This window comes from Sminthopsis crassicaudata, chromosome X, assembly GCF_048593235.1.
Source record: "Sminthopsis crassicaudata isolate SCR6 chromosome X, ASM4859323v1, whole genome shotgun sequence".
In the NCBI taxonomy this organism is placed as follows: domain Eukaryota; kingdom Metazoa; phylum Chordata; class Mammalia; order Dasyuromorphia; family Dasyuridae; genus Sminthopsis; species Sminthopsis crassicaudata.
In genome coordinates this window covers 1,503,089-1,521,189 of record NC_133623.1, presented here as the reverse complement: position 1 = coordinate 1,521,189, position 18,101 = coordinate 1,503,089, and the positions used below count along the sequence as shown (strand labels likewise).

The window sequence follows — 18,101 nt, the reverse complement described above, 5'->3', positions numbered from 1 at the left end:
ACAGCTGATTCCAATTGTGTCATGAATCTTGGGGTTTTGTTTGTTTGTTTGTTTTACAAAACATATGTAGGGATAATTTCTCACCACTAACCCTTGCAAAACCGTGTTGCAGATTTCCCCTCCTTGCCCTCCCCTAGAAGGCGAGCAATCCAATGTATGCTAACCGTAGTAAAATATACGTTAAATCCAATCTGTGTAAACATATTTATACAATTCTCTTGCTGCACAAAAGAAATCAGATAAAAAATTAAGACAGAAAATGAGTAAGAAACCAAAATGCAGCCGAAGACCATCAAGAAGAGTGGGAATGTTAGGTGAAGAAGTATGGGAAATCTTGACCGAGCGAAAACGTCCGCATGGCGGAAAAGTTGAAATGAAGGCACATCTCTCCTGTAGAGAAGCGGATGGGAAGAAGGCCGTGCTCGAAGAAAAAAAAAATCCGGCGATTTGGAGAAGTTTCTTTCTCCGAGAGTTAAAATAAACGGAGACATTTCTTTTGATCCGCAAGTTTGGGGGATTTGGAGATATTCTTGTTTGCGTAAAAAAGGGACCGCAGCCCCGGAACAAAAGGGAAAATCGAGCAATTTAGCATTTAATGTTTCCCGGGCTTTGCTAAGTTAAGGAGGGGAAGTCCCCTCCGCAGCGATCGCTCGGTTTTGCTGACGATCCCTTGGTTGCACTTAAGCCTAAGTTAAATTCCGCCGAACGCAGCCCGAGCGCAGCTTGGAAGATGACATGGCGGAGGACAAAGGCTCCGGGTGCCCAGCGCCGGCTTCTTAAACCAGGCGCGCCGATCGCCCGACAGAGCAGGACCGGGGCTCCCCGGCCCCGCCCCTGGAGCCCAAGCACGGCGGGAGATGGGCTTTTACGCATTAAAAATGGTTACAAACCACCGTCGGGCAGCGAGGTGGCCACAGTGAGGGGAGTCTGAATTCAGACCCAGCCTCGCTTGGGTAAGGGAGCAAGCCCCATAACCTCTGTTAACCTCGATCCCCTGGAAAAGGAAATAACAAACACTCCCGAAGTGGGGCTAAGAAAACCCCAAACGGGGTGACAGAGAATCCGATCCAAAGCGGGAAACAAGACGAAGATTTCTCACGGGAGCAAAGAGTAGAGGCTTTGGGATTGGGGACGGTGAGATGCCCTGAAATCAGAAAGAGGGGTGCCTGTAGTCGAGCAAAGGAACAAAGAAACACACCGCTTGGCCCACAAGGGGCCACTTTCCAGATAAGGCACGGGGCTCGTTTGCGATGACCATTGGGAGGAAGCTCCTTGCACCCATCATTCGGGCCCACCGGCTTTGTGGGGGCTCCCGGTGAAGGAGCAGCAGGTTCAAACCATGCAAGGTTTTCTCCCAATCCCCACAACTGGCACTTGTGGCACAGGACTGTTGAACCAGCCCCATAAGGAATTCAAAGGGAAGCGAACAGGCTCGGCAATTCAATCATAACATGGACTAAATCCACTCAGTTCCCACAATCCTCTCACTAGTAAAGAACAGCAACAAATAAACAAACAAACAAACAAATAAAAAAAAGAACAGCAAAATTGAAAGATGGATGAGATAATGTTTTTATCTTTATAATAAAATTTATGAATATTTAATTCATTAATTGAATTTTGAATTTAAAATTTTTAACTATAGCTTTTTATTTACCAGATATATGCATAAGTGATTTTTCAGCATTGACAATGGCCAAACCTTTTGTTCTCATTTTTCCCCTTCTCCCCCCCCCCATGGCAGGTTGACCAATACATGTTAAAGATGTTAGAGTATAAGTGAAATACAATATATGTGTACATGTCCATATGGTTGTTTTGTTGTACAAAAAGAATCGGACTTTGAAATAGTGTACAATTAGCCTGGGAAGGAAATCCAAAATGCAGGCAGACAAAAATAGAGGGAATGGGAATTCTATGGAGTGGTTCATAATCTTCTCCCAGAATTCTTTCCCTGGGTGTAGCTGGTTCAGGTCATTACTGCTCTATTGGAACTGATTTGGTTCATCTCATTGTTGGAGAGGGCCTCGTCCATCAGAATTGATCATTATATAATATTGTTGTTGAAGTATATAATAATCTCCTGGTCCTGCTCATTTTACTCAGGATCAGTTCATATAAGTCTCTCCAGGCCTTTCTGAAATCATCCTGCTGGTCATTTCTTACAGAACAATAATATTCCATAACATCCATACACCACAATTTATTCAGCCAATCTCCAATGGATGGGCAACCCCTCAGTTTCCAGTGAAATAATTTTCTAGGTGAGATTATTTACAAATGCATTCAGCTGAACGGATATTATTTGACTGGCATTTTTTTTTCCTGATTTAAGTCTGAAATATTGTATTTATATTATGACCATGCTCGTTTTGCAGGATGATTTTGGGGAGCTATCATATAAGAAATGCTGTTAATTTGAAAAATGATAACTAGAGTGTACTGCTTTTTTATTCTCAGGAAACTACCTCTTTTGTTGTGAATGTTGTGAAATATAAATCTGACCTAATTAGACACTTTTGTTGTTATAGTTGAGAAATTGTCTTAAGTATTTATTTGGACGTAATGTGCAACAAGAAAATTGGATTTACACACATATATTATATCTAGGTTATACTGTGACACATTAAAATGTATGGGATTGCCTGTCATCTAGGGGAGGGAGGAGAGGGAGGGAGGGGGAAATCTGGAAAAAATGAATACAAGGGATAATGTCATAAAAAAAAATTACTCATGCATATATACTGACAAAAAATTTTATAATTATAAAATTAATTTTTAAAAAGTATTTATTTGGGTGTATTTTGCTTTAAAATAAGTAATAATGATAAATGCTTCATCCTTGGGGAAAGTTACCCCCCCAAAAAAAACCTTGTAGATTTCATCATCTGTAAAGTTTTTTGAAGACTTTGCCAGGTTGTCTGGATTATCATTCTCAACAAGCTTATTCAATCTTATGTGTTCCATGAAAGAATATGTGTGATTAATGAGAACCCTGTGTAAGGTCTGCTTTTTACATCAGGAAGTGTTTAAATTGGAAATGAAAAGAGAGGGTTCGAATGAATATTTTTGGAAAGAACTCGGTATTTATCCCCAGGATGAATGCTTGTATTTATTGCTAACTGTTATTGCAACTGGAAGAAATAGGAACTATTCCTTGCCCTAAACTGGGATTCTCGAAACTTGCTGAGTGAGGTAAAATCTCTTGGCATTTGCTCTGAGTTTTAAATTCAAGTACAGTTGTTTGGAATCCACTTTTTCAGGGAAATGGCGTGAGCTACCCAAAGGAAGTTCAATCTGGAGATGTTACAGGTAGAAAGATGGAGGTACCTGAGAAGGAGGAGATGATCTATCTTACTTATGAAAATCATGGCAATCTCTTCTTGATGTGGTTTTCTTTTCCAACAGGAATACTGTCTGTCTGTGACTTTCTGTGAATAATGTTTGGCTGTTCCAAAAGGTTTTTATGACTTCTAGCTAAAGTCAAACAAAACCAAGGGGATTTTGTGTGCCTGGTCTATCTGTGAAAGGTCAGTTTGTGACTACACTTAAGCTTGAGGGAGCAGGCCTGATAATTGTCCCAATTGTGTCCTTCCTTGTTCCTTGGCAAATTTCTCTGACCATGGCAGGAGAACTGTAAGTGTTTTATCACGGGTCTCATTGTTACAATCGGGGATTTCTGGACTGTTTTAAGGGGTAACAAATAAAAAGGAAACTAGAATTTGACAGTTATGAATTTGTGACCTTTCTTGATTTCAACTTCCTGGCCCAGACAACTAAAACAGATCAATTATAGGCTTGCCATCTTCTTGCACATTGGTTTGAAAGTTAAATATTCATGTAGAAGATTGCTCCCATAGAATATTTCTTTTTTTTTTTTTTTTTTGGGGGGGGGGGAAGTCAGGCAATCAGAGTCAAGTATCACACAGCTAGTGCCACGTGTCTGAGACCACATTTGAACTCAAATGCTCCTGACTCCAGGGCCAGTGCGCTATCCACTGGGCCACCTAGTCGGCCCGTAGTATCTCATCTTAATCCAATGATAAGATAAAGATTCACACCTTGTTGGGTAAAACATTTAGGCTTTCAAGTCTGATGGATTAGGAAACTTCACTTTGGGAAATGCAATGAGATTAGATCGTTTCCATTAGAGAACAAACAAATATGTAATTGGTTTTCAAGTATTTCCCACTGGATTAAAGAATATACTTAAAAGTATTTGTGAGAGCTGTAATTCTATCAGCAGCCTTAGAACTTCAGTTGTTTTGCAACTCAAAAAACCCCCGGGGAAAAGAGCCAGTAAAGAGAAAGGTCCTAAATGAGATCTTTCCCATTGTTCGGGGTGAATATGTGACTACAGAATGCCTTTCAGGTGCATTAGAATGTCCACGGATGTCTATTCCTAGGAACGCCCCAATACACCGGCCTCGGATGGCTTTTAGTGCCTAATCTTTAGTGACTGACTCTAAGGTCTCAAGTTGGATTGAGAATTTCATCTGTAGGATTGTTTTCATTGTCAAGAACATTTTAAAGCGTGCTTTTTTATTCCTACTTTCTTTCTTTCTTTCTTTATTATTAAAGTTGTTTAATCTTTAGTGACTGACTCTAAGGTCTCAAGTTGGATTGAGGATTTCATCTGTAGGACTGTTTCATTGTCAAGAACTTTTTAAAGCATGTTTTTTTTTTTTTTATTCCTACTTTATTTATTTATTTATTTATTATTAAAGTTGTTTAATCTTTAGTGACTGACTCTAAGGTCTCAAGTTGGATTGAGGATTTCATCTGTAGGATTGTTTTCATTGTCAAGAACATTTTAAAGCGTGCTTTTTTAAAATTCCTATTTTATTTATTTATTTATTTATATATTATTATTGTTATTAAAGTTGTTTAATCTTTAGTGACTGACTCTAAGGTCTCAAGTTGGATTGAGGATTTCATCTGTAGGATTGTTTTCATTGTCAAGAACATTTTAAAGCGTGCTTTTTTATTCCTACTTTATTTCTTTCTTTATTTATTATTAAAGTTGTTTAATCTTTAGTGACTGACTCTAAGGTCTCAAGTTGGATTGAGGATTTCATCTGTAGGACTGTTTCATTGTCAAGAACTTTTTAAAGCATGTTTTTTTTTTTTTTTTATTCCTACTTCATTTATTTATTTATTTATTATTAAAGTTGTTTAATCTTTAGTGACTGACTCTAAGGTCTCAAGTTGGATTGAGGATTTCATCTGTAGGACTGTTTCATTGTCAAGAACTTTTTAAAGTGTGCTTTTTTTTTTTTTATTCCTACTTTATTTATTTATTTATTTATTATTAAAGTTGTTTAATCTTTAGTGACTGACTCTAAGGTCTCAAGTTGGATTGAGGATTTCATCTGTAGGATTGTTTTCATTGTCAAGAACTTTTTAAAGCATGTTTTTTTTTATTCCTACCTTATTTATTTATTTATTATTATTATTAAAGTTGTTTAATCTTTAGTGACTGACTCTAAGGTCTCAAGTTGGATTGAGGATTTCATCTGTAGGATTGTTTTCATTGTCAAGAACTTTTTAAAGCGTGCTTTTTTTTATTCCTACCTTATTTATTTATTTATTATTATTATTAAAGTTGTTTAATCTTTAGTGACTGACTCTAAGGTCTCAAGTTGGATTGAGGATTTCATCTGTAGGACTGCTTCATTGTCAAGAACTTTTTAAAGCATGCTTTTTTTAAATTCCTATTTTATTTATTTATTTATATATTATTATTGTTATTAAAGTTGTTTAATCTTTAGTGACTGACTCTAAGGTCTCAAGTTGGATTGAGGATTTCATCTGTAGGATTGTTTTCATTGTCAAGAACATTTTAAAGCGTGCTTTTTTTATTCCTACTTTATTTATTTCTTTATTATTATTAAAGTTGTTTAATCTTTAGTGACTGACTCTAAGGTCTCAAGTTGGATTGAGGATTTCATCTGTAGGATTGTTTTCATTGTCAAGAACATTTTAAAGCGTGCTTTTTTTATTCCTACTTTATTTATTTCTTTATTATTATTAAAGTTGTTTAATCTTTAGTGACTGACTCTAAGGTCTCAAGTTGGATTGAGGATTTCATCTGTAGGATTGTTTTCATTGTCAAGAACTTTTTAAAGCGTGCTTTTTTATTCCTACTTTCTTTCTTTCTTTCTTTATTATTAAAGTTGTTTAATTTTTAGTGACTGACTCTAAGATCTCAAGTTTCATCGTCAAGAACTTTTTAAAGCGTGCTTTTTTTTTATTCCTATTTTATTTATTTATTTATCATTATTAAAGTTGTTTATTTTCAAAATATCTGCATGATTTTTGTTTTTTCTTCTCAGGTTATGTTTACCTTTCTTGTGCAGCAAGAGATCTGTAGAAGTATGCATACATAAATAGGATTTAACATACACTTTACCATATTTAACATGTATGGGGCTCCCTGCCAGCTCGGGGAGGGGGTGGAGGAAGGAGGGGAAAAGCTGGAGCACCAGGCTCTGCCAGGATCCATGGTGAAAAATGATCCATGCATGTGGTTTTTTTTTTGTTTGTTTGTTTTTTTTACATTTTTTATCCTAGCTTTTTATTTACAAAACACATGCATGGGTCACTTTTTACCATGGATCCTGGCAGAGCCTGGTGCTCCCGCTTTTCCTCTCCCCTGGATGGAGAGTAATCCAATATATGCTAAACTTGGTAAAATACGGAGCCAGAGGGTTTAGAATGAAAAGATAAGGCGGAAATGACCCACCTCCTCCGTAAAACAACTCTAAAACGCAGTGGCCGGAGGAGGCCCAGGCAGGGTTAGGGTCCTCAGGCTGAGCAGAGATAGAGCCCAAGGCAAGCCACGGAATATGGCTGCAAGGTTGCGCTGCAGACTGGAAAGCAGCAACCCACTGCGCTCACCAACAGCGGCCGCCTCAGCGAAGGGAGCATTTGCTCCAAGTGCTCCATTTTTAGGGTTTGACGCACGAAAACTAAAAACTCGGCTTACTTAGCTAAAGAGAGCCATTCCCCTCACAGCAGAATTGAGTGTTCTCAGAACCGTGCAAGGATCAATTCCCTTGCTTTCCTCTGTACTACAGCTTTCCGAATTTGTACAAGTTTATAAAGAAGCGCACAGCTCAAGAATCTAGTATTCAGAAGGGAGCCTTGGGAGGGATAGGACTCAACGGTAGCAGGGCCCAGTGTCAGCGAGGGCCAGAGGAAGAGAATCCCTTACCTCCTGGCGAGAGCGCCCGCACACGCTGAAGCCGACTTTGTTCTGCCCAAGCTACCCCCCCCCCCAACAGGGTCGTGGTGAGTTACTGAAGGAGAAATGATGGGGGGAGGGAGGAGCACTGAAATCACTTCTGAGAAATAGCTGCATTTTACATAACTTGCTTTTCGATGATAATTATACAAAAGCAAAGTCGTCCTGATTGCTTTTTCTAGTCTCCCTGCTAAACTGCATTTACGCTTGGAGGTGCTCCCGCTTGCCCCTTTTCAAGGTTCATTTGGACCCAACTCTTCCCCTTCTTAGGGACCGGAGTTCGGGTGCCTCGAGGGCAGGGGCTGAGTTTTACCTCGTTTGTTTCCCGGGTACTTGACACCCTCGGTGCTTCAGGGTCGATTGAGCCACTGGAGCAGGAAGAGATTCCGGAGGCAAAGAGATGGCCCAGCAGACCCTAGAAGGGACGGAAGGCGTTGCGTGACTGGGCCGAGGGGTCACGCCGAAGTGTTGCGGGCACGGAGAGGCAGAGCCACTCCGGTGTGGGAGAGGGTAGGAGAGGGCCATCCCATGCCACCGGACCGAGGGAGTAAGAAGAAGGCGAGAGGGCAAGCTATGCAGGCCCCCCTTCAGTGGGCTGGCCCAGAAGTTTAGCAACAAAGGGAAGGAGAGATCAGGAGTTACACCCCTGGGGAAAGAAGGCCCAAGCGAGGGCTGTTTTTCAGGATAGGAAAGAGCCAGGAGACAGGGGAGATAAAAGTAAGTGAGGGAGGGGGGTCGGCAGAAGGGCCGCCGTGCGGGGAGAGCCTCCCTGTGCAGGGAGAAAGGGTGGCCTTGGACAGGGGCCATGGAGCGTTTTGCGAAGACTTCTTTTGCTCAGCCTTGCGCCCCGGCGGGTACTCGGGAGGGCACCGAGGCCGTTCGGGCCTTCCCTCCCGCCCAGGGCGGGGCCTGCCTTTGACCTCTCTTTGCATCCCCAGCGCTTCACAGGCGGCCTGGCACTTAGCAGGAGCTTCTTCAGAGAGGATTGATTTTCCTCAGGGTACAGAGGTCGCAGGGGTCGCAGGTCATTGGGGTTAAGGGTTTCCCGCGCAGTCGGGGCTGAGGGCGGGCCTATCGTTCCAGTGGGCCCCACAGCCGGGACTACTGTCACGGCGGAGTGATCCCAGCAGAGGGCGTTGCGAAACCAGTGTCTATACACTCTAGGGAGAGAGAGGGGGCGGTGTGAAGAGGCTTCCCATATGGTCTAGCGGTTAGGATTCCTGGTTTTCACCCAGGCGGCCCGGGTTCGACTCCCGGTATGGGAAGAACAGAATTACTTTTTGGTTGCTAGGTGCGGAGAAGAGCCCGAGACTGGGGACTTTGGTGGGGGGGGGGCGGACCTGGCCTCTCCTCCTTCCCTTCCCCCAACATCCCTGAGCCGGGGCCCCGGGTGAGCTTTTTCACTACCGCCCTAGGTGGCCGCTACTGCCAATGATGCTCCATTTTGCACGTGAGGAAACTTGTCCAGACTGACAAAAAAGAGGGCTTTGAGCTGAGGACTTATGGAGTCCAGCATCGCGTGGCCTTCGTCGCCTCGTAGGCGGCCCGGGCCCCTCTCCCAACCCGAGCTCCACATTCGGGCTCCCCAGGGCCCCGCGCTCTGCCTCAAGTCATCTTCCTCCACGAGTCGCAGCCCTACCGCACAGCCCTGCTCCGCACTCCTTGTTACCTAGACAGAAACAGCTCTACCCTCTCGCAAACCTCCGTCTATAATGTGGCGCTCCCAGAATACCTCAGGAAGAACTTTGACGGGGCAAGAAATAAAATTGAAAAGAAAGACCACTTCCCATACCGGGAGTCGAACCCGGGCCGCCTGGGTGAAAACCAGGAATCCTAACCGCTAGACCATATGGGAGTGTCGAGGCAGCAGGCCTCTGTGATCTATATCATAGTCATAGGTCGCTGGTCTAGTACGCCCTCTAAAGAACTTCATTACTTCGGAACTTCTGCGCCTGCGCCAACTTCGTCCATTGTTTCCCCCCCACATAGCCTCCGACCGAACCTCGCGGGCATTTTGGGGGAACCAGCCAGTGACTGATACGTCGAGCCTCGCTCTCGAGTCTCTCGAGCAGGGGCTCGTCCCTAAACCTTTTCTGTGCTCTGCCGAGCTGGGAAAGAAAGGGGAGGGGCATGAGACCCAAACTGGGACGAGAACAAGCCGGCGTTCCTAAGCTTCACCACATCTGGCGTCATTCGAGCCTCACACCGACCAGGAGCGGGGTGCGTGGGTGGGTGGGGGGAAAATGCTGCTATACCCATTTTACAGTTTCATACTTTAGCCCACGGACCCGCCCTCCGCCCCACCTCAAGTACGAATAGTTTGCTATCACCTATCTCCCAGTTCTTCAACTCCCAAAGTCCTTCTCTGATTATACTTTCATTTTCTATCCTTTTTAGTTATCTTGGTAGCTTCGGATCCAGTGTTAACGGGAATCAAGCTTAATATTTGCTTAGTGAACTCATTGATGTCTTCTGGAGAAATCCTTCGAGTCCCAGTTCCTGCCCCACATTTATTCATTCAGACAGTAAATAGCGGAGTATCATGCCCACGTCACCCTGGACCCCCAGCCCAAGATCACTATAGTGTGGAACCAAAAAGGACTCCTTGAGTTTCTCATAAGAATCTGAACTTAGCCTCCCACACTAGATCAAAGTGACAAGCATGACCACAGAGGCACCTTGCCTAATTTTGTTCTTCTGCTTACTTGGGCATCACATCAGTGAGGCGTTTCTACAGTCACTTATTGTTCTCAAAAAATACTGAACCTGCAAAGTCCTCTTTGCCCCATCATTGTGGGCATGTTTTTTTTTTTATTTTGTAAAAATTATGTTTTATTTATGTAAATTTGTATATTTATGAAATTACCTTAGGCTGTGAGAAATAAAACTTTTGGTAAAATAGCTGCCTGACGACCTAATTGCATTCTTTTTGCTTCTATATCACCTGCTTGTTTTGCTAGTTACAATCCTATATAAACACTGTACCTCAGTCACTCTAGAAGGAATGCTTTGGACCCCAGTCCCATCGGTCAGCTAGACTCCCCACATTAAAAGATTAAAACCCAATCTCTGTCTTGCCTCAGTTTCTTAGGGCATTACAATAGGACACGGAAGGCTGACATTCCCCATGGTGAAATGCTAGAAGATCTCAGCTGATTGGGATACACTCCAGAAAAGAGGAAGCAGAAAACGATTTGTCTGGGTCAGAAGCTAGGAGAATCAAACCCAGAGGGGTCGACAGATATGAGTGCAGGGGGGCCTTGAAGCTACAGGGGCCTAGAAAGCCAAGGTATACAAAGGACTTGAAGGCAAAAGGCAAGAAACACAATCAGGCGGTCATGAAACTTGAGACTGATCGTTTATTCGCACTCCAGATTTTGATGGCTTCAAGCCAGCTTCAGCTGATGGAGGAGTTTCTGCTTCTCCTGTCGTAGGATTTGAATCCTGGCCCTTCTCCACTTGATTTGGCTCTGAAGTTCAGCGATCTCCCCGACCATCAGCAGAGCTGGACAGTACAGAACGGAAGGGTGGGGAGAATGGCGAGGAAGAAAGAAAGATGGTTACAGGCAAGCAGCATTTCCTGACCCCTGCCCCCAACACATCCTCCATGGAAATGAAGAAAAAGCAAGCAAAAGAATCTCTGGGGAGCCAATGGGAAATGCTGTAACTCGCTCTCATCCTACGTTGGAGGGCAAAGGCCCGTTGGGTTTCTCTCTAACAAATGGGCAATCCCTTAAGTTTGGGAGCGTCCTCGGGGTGGCTCACCTTTCTGGAAGATTCCCTGGGCATGCCGCAGACTCTGGGGAACCAAGATACCAAACCAGTTCAGGGGATCCTGCTGAGGAGTTGGCTCGGGGAAAGGCGGTGGGCTGGGCAGCAGAGGAGAGCCCTCCTGCTGCGGCTGCCCGTGAGGCACTGGGGGAAGCAAGGCCTCCTCACAGTCAATCACGACATGGGGCTCCTGGGGGCTCGAATCCTTCCCGGCCTGGGGCTTAGTGTAAGTCACCTGGAACTGGGGCCAACCAGACTCGGGCTCACTGAGGAAGGAAGTTCAGAGTGGGATCAGGAGCCCCACTGGTGCCTCCTGCGCCCTTTCCCTCCGAGGGCGCCCCGACTTTCTCAGCTTACCTAGTGCAGACACGGAAGAGGGGAGTCATAGAGGAGGCATATTGAAGGGGGCTGACAGCATTGGTACCCATGGTGAAGCGAGACTTAGAAAGGGAGAACCAGCCCTTCAGGGGGCCGGGAGCAGGGTTAAGGCCAAGGCCCGCGGACAGAATTAAGGCCAAGGGACAGGGAGGGAGAGGACCCGGAGTGCCCCTTCCCTTCCCTCTTCCTCCCCACTCCCCACCCCCGCTTCAGGTTCCACTTCGAGGCCGACCCCACACCTCCTCCACTAGGGCGTTCAGTGTCGCCCGTTTTTCTTCCAGCTGCTCGAGCTCCTGGAATATCTGCACGATGCACACATCGAGCTCGGTGCTCAGGGCTCGCAAGAACTCGGCCCGGGAGTCGGCGGCCGTCGCCATGGCCGCAAGACGCCGCCAAAAGTTCTTCTGCCGGCCCCACCCCTTCCCTGGAAACCTTAGCAAATCGACGTGCTCAGCGTGTTCCCGTCAGCCACCTCGCGACGACCTAAGCGCCATTATGAAGGAGGGCAAGAGAAGCGAGCCGAGGGTCCGGGCAGCTCCAAGCGGAAGCTGGCGCTGGAGGCGGGCCGCGGCCAGATGAAAGGGGCCGGAACTTCCTCGTTCTCCGGTCTTTCGGGCCCGCCTCCTGCCGGCCGACTGTAGGCCAAGAGACGATTGATTGGCCCACGGGCCAATGAGCCTGTGAGCGTGGGGCGAAGCCGAAAGCTGGAGTCCGGGGTCACGCCCCCTACCTCGACAGAAGGGCGGGGTCGCACACGCGCACTGGATCTCCTTAGCCCCACGAGGAGCGTTGCTTTGCTGGAAGTGGCGGCTGTCTAGCCGCTGCCATGGTCAGAGCTGGGGCCCTGGGGGCTGGATGGGAGCCCCTGGCTGGGGGATGGGGTGGGGACGGGAAGGAGGGGCAGGGGCAGCGGGGTACGGAGAGGGGCCCGGGGATCGCCTGGCCGCAGCTATACGGGACACTGAGGCCGCGATCCCCTGTGCCCCCTCCCGGTCCCTCGGCAGCTTCGACGTGAGGCCCGCCTGCGCCGGGAGTATCTGTACCGCAAGGCCCAGGAGCAGAAGCAGCATCTCTTGGAGGAGAAGAAGCTGAAGCTCAAGCAAGCCCTCGATGGTAGGGACGGACCCGGGAGCCCTCCTGGCCTCTCCCGCCTCCTCCCCTTGCTTCTCACTGGCCCTTTGCTCTTGCAGAAAATCAGCCGCTTCCCACCGAGCTCCGAAGAGAAGCCCTGACTCTCCAGAAGGCCTTGGAGTTTGATGACGCCGGGAGTGAAGGTAAGAGGAGATCCCCGGTGGCCTGGCCATCCCCCCCTCCCCCTCCGGGAAGCCCTCCTCCATTGCGGCTGTTTCCTTCTCCCCCCCAAAGGTGTCTTGAACCACCAAGATGACGAGTACCGCTGGGCAGGCGTGGAAGACCCGAGGATCATGATCACCACTTCTCGGGATCCCAGCTCTCGCCTCAAGATGTTTGCCAAGGTGGGTGAGTCAGGGCTGGTGCCAGGGAAATGGGATTCTGGGGAACCCAATTCCTTAGCTCTGAGCCTCTTTTTTCACAGGAACTGAAGCTGATATTTCCTGGTGCTCAGAAGATGAACCGGGGGCGCCATGAAATGGGGGCCCTGGTCCGGGCTTGTAAGGCCAATGGAGTGACCGATCTGCTGCTGGTGCATGAGCATCGGGGGACCCCAGGCAAGCACAAGGGGGACCTGGGGGGGGCTGGATGCCTTTTTGTCGAAGTCATTCCTTGATTCTACCCCACCCCCCCTTTCCCAACAGTTGGCCTCATCGTGAGCCATCTGCCCTTTGGGCCTACTGCATATTTCACGCTGTGTAATGTGGTGATGCGACATGATGTCCCCGACCTTGGCACTGCCCCACAGGCCTTTCCCCACCTTATCTTTCACGGATTCTCCTCCCGCCTTGGACAGCGAGTAAGTCCTGGGGCTGGAGGACCGTTACCTGGAGGATCACTTGCTAGTCAAGGGGATGCTCTCTAGGTCACCTCTCTGGCAACCTCAAAGGGAAGATACACACACACCCACACACGCACACGCACACAATCTCCAGCCCGGGACTCTTATTCTTGCCTGTTGCCCTTTCCCAGGTCTCAGACATTCTCCGATACCTCTTCCCAGTACCCAAGGATGAGAGCCGCCGGGTCATTACTTTTGCCAACCAGGATGATTTCATTTCTTTCCGGTAAATCCAGGCCCATCCCCAGAGGGCAGAAGGGAGATGTGTCCCTACGGGCCAAAGTTAGCAACATTCTTTTTGTCCTTCTAGGCATCATGTGTACCGGAAGCCAGAACATAACACGGTGGAGCTGACCGAGGTGGGCCCAAGATTTGAGATGAAATGTGAGTACAGAGGCTGGGGGAAGCAGGCCACGGAACTGAGCCCGTGGTTTCAAATTTGAAACAACCAAAGTTAGGCAAGATTAACCGGACCTGACCTGAGGTCTAGCACGCGCATCTCTCTGGTTTTGCAGTGTACATGATCCGCCTGGGCACACTAGAACAAGAAGCCACCGCCGACGTGGAGTGGCGCTGGCACCCGTATACCCACACGGCCCGCAAGAGGACCTTCCTCAGCGTCTAGCAGGCCCCCGAGAAAGCATCTGCAGAGCTAGCATCGGATCGTGCCCTTGGGAAAACGATCATAATTTTCATAATTGTCAGCGTGATACGTGGAATGAAATATACTAATGGCCTAGGTTTTTAAAAGTTTTACCATTTTCCCAGCAGAGTGACTTGGGAATGGGACTTACAACACAGCTTGAAACAGTCAGTTCTTGACAACACCCGCTTGCGTATGTTAAGTGAAGTGAATCAAAGATTGGAGAACTCTTGTTCCTGTCACTGAACTGTGGTCCCAATAACAACCTCCTGGCATTCGGGACTGGAAACACCCCTGTTATCATACATCTTCAGGCTTGTCATGGGCAACCACTCACACCCTGTATTTTAACAGTATTGATTGTATTAGAATCTACTTTCCGATTTATGATTTGTACCTTTTGCTGCAACAGGGGGAGGTCCCCTGCCCTGGAGAGCTTCCAGATTACAGACTTTTCCTCAATATGAATTAAACCATGACTTGAGCTCTAAAATGCAGGTCTAGGCTGCTTGGTGCGGCTCCAGCTATCCACATTTAGAGACCAAGACGTTAAAATTCTGTTTACAAGCTGGACCACAGACCAAGGCAAAAGGTGAAACCAGCCTTGCCCACAAGGGGGCCGCTCTATTGTAGCCCCATCTGCGCTTTTGTGTTTCTGGGACCTTGTGCTCGAGGCACTAGCAGGATGAGCATTACAGCCAGCCAATGCTAAAGGTTTCTATGTTTCCTGTGATGGACACACTGAAAACTCTTCTCTGGCATATGCTGGTTTGGGTTCGGGCAACGGGAGCCAGGGGAAATTGGCCCTTTGAGGCCGGGAGCCCTAAGTGGTCACACCACAGTCGATCACGAGGTCAGGGATGGATGGGAATTAGGGAGCTGGCCCAGGTCCCTGAACCCAGGCTGTGGAGCCTTCCTCCGCTGAGGACGGGAACCCGGAGTAGCTATCTGCTGGGTCTAAGCTTTGTCATGTTTCCTTGGGCAGCAATGAATTAGGCCTCAGACAACCTTGGGGAATGGATCTTGAGGTGTTATCTAGCCAAGGCGGGGAGGTTCTTTTTTAGCATAGCCATTTAGTACAATCCATCTCCATCTGGGAATCCCCCCTCTGCAGGAAAGAGGGCCATTGTTCTTCCCATTTCACTTGGAAACTTTTTACCCTTAAGAAGGCTTCCTTCTCAGTTAAACCCAATTTCTGCTCTTCAGTGCTGCTGATTGGGGCCTTTGAAGGGCAGAACAAGTTTAACCCTTCTGTGCTTCCCCCTCTGGAGCCAATTCAGCACCTGACACCTTGGGGTACACTGAGGTAGAGGTACAAGGACAACTCATCCAGGATGGGGAAAATTTTTATTGCAAAAAGAACTCTAATTTGGGGGCCCACCTGCCTAATGTCGGCCTAAGGAACCGCAGCCAAAGCTGCCTTGGGCCTGGGCTCCGGGGAAGGAAGCTCCACAGGCTTCCTACACTCGAGTCCACTCGGCTGGAGGATCCCGGGGACCTTTTGGTTTCCCGATTCGAATGTTGAAGCCTGTGGGAAGAGGGAAGGGTTGGGACCTGAGAAAGATTTGAGAGAACAGGAAAGGGGGCAGAGGAAAAGCTGGGTGCTCTCTCTGCTACCACTCACCAAGGCTGCTGCTGGGCTGGAGGCCGCTGGGGCCCAGGCTTGGAGCTGCAATGTCTGTCACGTCTTCGTAGGCCTCGGGCCCGGGGCAGTTCCTGGGAGGGGTGCTGACTGTGGACAAGATGCCACGAAAGCCCAGTTCAAAACCCTGAAGCTCCTGGGGAGATCCCCACTCCCAGCCCCTGCATCAGGCCTCCACCAAGCTCTACCTGCAGCCACATCCCTACTTACCTTTCCTTGTGATGCTGGGGGCAACAACCTAGAGAGGAGAAAGGCAGCGACTGGAAGGAGGCCCAGGCAACTGGGCTGCCCAGCATGTTCCAGCCCCCCAGCTTCGCCACTTACCGAGGACAGCAGGGGCCTCCCAGAACTTGGGGAGGAGCACGCTGGGCTTTCTAGGGCTGCTGAGCCAGGGTAGGCCACGGCAGTGTATTCCGTGGGAGTCGCGGGTCCCCCACGCAGGGCCCTGGGCTTGACGGTGCTGTACACGGCCCCCTCGGGCTCTGCCTCGGCGGAGTCGCAGGCTGCGGCCGGGACCGGAGCGTGGCTTCGCTTCTGCACCGAGGCGTACGTCGCAGCCATGACCGGTTTGGCCAGCACCGCCGAGGCCCTGGAAGAAAACTGACAGCGAGGAACTGAAAGCAGCCTAACCCTAACCTTAGATGCGCCTTCTGCCACTTGGGCTCAGAGGCAGGAAATGGACCCCGACCTCTAGGAGAAGCCAGATAGCACTTACGGCTCCCCAAGCCCCACATCTGGAGCTTCAAGCTCAGCTGAGCTCTCCTTCAAGAGGGGGAGAACGTGAGAGGCCGCAAGGCACGCACTCTCTGGCCCAGATGCTTCCCTCGCCAAAGCCATGCTTGAATGCAGGCTTTTCTAGCCGCCTGGCGCTTGCCCCACTGTCTCAGGGATCGGGCAGGGGGGCAGTCCGAGAAATGGGACCACCTTGCCTCAAACCAAGGGGGAAAGGAAAGGCAGCTGGCAAGTCATGGCTCCATCCTGCTCAGGGACCCCAGGGTTGAAAATACAACCTCCCCCTCTAGGGACCTGAGAAATGGGGCAAGGGGCAGGTGGCCATTAAGGGTTGTTTGTGCAGAGCCAGGCCGAGGGGGCTAATTCCTGAAGGAAAGGGGGCCTCCCTCAGATCTAGCTTAGCCTTCAGAAGGAAGAGAAAGTGCCCAGTGCCATGGCGGGGTAGGGAGGACAGGGATGGGGGGGGGAGGAGAAGAGCTGCCAAGCTGCCCCAGAACCTGCCAAGAACCTGTTGCTGCCCCACCCCTCAGAGGCTGAGACAGACTCAAAGAGAACCTGTAAGAGAAGCTGTACCTGCTAACAGAAGCTTTGAGGGGAGGACTCCTCAGCTTTGGGGGAAGAGAAGACTGGGAGACAGAATGAGGCTCCAGGGCCCCTGAGCTTCCTCTCAGGAAGTGTGGCCTAGCCAAGCCCAGCCCAGGCGATGACGTGAAGCTGCCCCGCTGTGAGGAGGCCCTGGGCCCGAACTTTAGAGCCTTCCTGGCTCTGTCAGGCGCAGATGGCAGGGGCGCTGAAAGTGGGAGGAGGCCAGTTCAAAGAGGGCAGAGGCCCAAGGAAGGCCCGGGAAAGCTGAGGAGTCTCCCATCTCCCAGCAGATTCCCGCGTGGGCTTTCAGCACAGGATTCTGTTGATGTAGTTCAAGGAGCAGCACTGCATTTGGGGCTTTTATGGCTGCAGGGACAGGGGGCGAGGAAGCCAGGAGCTGACAAAAGCAGCCTTCAGGGAGAAGAAAAAGCTCAGCTCATTTGGGTCCTGGCTGAGGAGGGTAACAGATGTGTTCCAAAGGAATAGGTGGGGAGGCCCGAGAACCACATTTACTGGGGGGGGGGGGGGGGGGGGGGGAAGAGGGAACACACACAAACCTTTATTCTGGGCCTACTACGTACCAGTCACTATGCTCAGCCCTGTGCAAACACCTTCCCGACCTCCACCATGGAGAAGACCTTGGGCAGGCACGGGTGTAGTCCAGTCAGAGCCTCCCATTACCGCCCGTGGCTCAGGCATGGATTTGGGAGCCCAGATTTCTTTCCCATTTGTAGAACTCCCCCCTAGCCTAAAGCCTGACTACTAATGAACTCCACCTGCCAGGCTGGGAGACCCCCACCACAAATGTTCCCATGGCTCACAGTCAGTTCCTGGTGGCAGGTTTTACTCTATATTTTGTGGAGTCATAATAAGGGACAGTGGGTGGTGGATCCGATTCCGGCCTTAGTGGCAGGAAGCTCCCACGGTTACCAGGCAAACAGGAGGTAATTTGATATCCATAGCCTTCCTGGAGGAGATGGCACATGAGCTAAGCCTTAAGGCTTAGGGGTTCTCAAGCTAGGGGCCACAGTGGCTTTTCAGAAAATGGCTGCACAACTATTTCAATAAAATTGGCTTCTTGTGCACTACTGTGTATTTTATTTGGTGCATCTGGAAACGGGATTTACCAGAC

General features: G+C 48.7%; 3 protein-coding genes and 2 non-coding genes across 6 annotated transcripts; 2 read left to right on the top strand and 3 right to left on the bottom strand.

Annotated features, from left to right (window-relative positions):
* The first annotated feature begins 8,439 nt into the window (after positions 1 to 8,439).
* Positions 8,440 to 8,511, top strand: TRNAE-UUC (transfer RNA glutamic acid (anticodon UUC)). The gene has a single exon. It is a non-coding gene; the product is annotated as a tRNA-Glu (tRNA).
* A 518-nt stretch (positions 8,512 to 9,029) lies between these two features.
* On the bottom strand, positions 9,030 to 9,101 carry TRNAE-UUC (transfer RNA glutamic acid (anticodon UUC)). Its single transcript has one exon. It is a non-coding gene; the product is annotated as a tRNA-Glu (tRNA).
* A 1,484-nt stretch (positions 9,102 to 10,585) lies between these two features.
* On the bottom strand, positions 10,586 to 11,878 carry LOC141548887 (coiled-coil domain-containing protein 115-like). Its single transcript, XM_074278148.1, has 4 exons — positions 11,635 to 11,878; positions 11,375 to 11,478; positions 11,012 to 11,283; positions 10,586 to 10,751 (listed from the first exon to the last, which is right to left on the bottom strand). Exons 1-4 carry the CDS (start codon positions 11,770 to 11,772, stop codon positions 10,633 to 10,635), a joined length of 633 nt encoding a protein of 210 aa, XP_074134249.1. The 5' UTR covers positions 11,773 to 11,878; the 3' UTR covers positions 10,586 to 10,632.
* A 232-nt stretch (positions 11,879 to 12,110) lies between these two features.
* Positions 12,111 to 14,503, top strand: IMP4 (IMP U3 small nucleolar ribonucleoprotein 4). The gene is made up of 9 exons (XM_074278145.1): positions 12,111 to 12,224; positions 12,400 to 12,508; positions 12,586 to 12,669; positions 12,761 to 12,870; positions 12,951 to 13,083; positions 13,171 to 13,325; positions 13,499 to 13,593; positions 13,678 to 13,751; positions 13,883 to 14,503. Exons 1-9 carry the CDS (start codon positions 12,222 to 12,224, stop codon positions 13,990 to 13,992), a joined length of 873 nt encoding a protein of 290 aa, XP_074134246.1. The 5' UTR covers positions 12,111 to 12,221; the 3' UTR covers positions 13,993 to 14,503.
* Positions 14,504 to 15,340: 837 nt separating this feature from the next.
* Positions 15,341 to 17,833, bottom strand: LOC141548886 (tyrosine-protein phosphatase non-receptor type 18-like). 2 transcript variants are annotated; one of them, XM_074278146.1, is made up of 6 exons: positions 17,551 to 17,833; positions 16,958 to 17,174; positions 15,977 to 16,241; positions 15,863 to 15,890; positions 15,635 to 15,742; positions 15,341 to 15,538 (listed from the first exon to the last, which is right to left on the bottom strand). In XM_074278146.1, exons 1-6 carry the CDS (start codon positions 17,666 to 17,668, stop codon positions 15,471 to 15,473), a joined length of 804 nt encoding a protein of 267 aa, XP_074134247.1. In that variant the 5' UTR covers positions 17,669 to 17,833; the 3' UTR covers positions 15,341 to 15,470. The 2 variants fall into 2 exon arrangements, with proteins under 2 accessions (XP_074134247.1, XP_074134248.1); XM_074278147.1 differs by having other exon boundaries at positions 15,977 to 16,252; positions 17,551 to 17,806.
* Between the last annotated feature and the right edge of the window lie 268 nt (positions 17,834 to 18,101).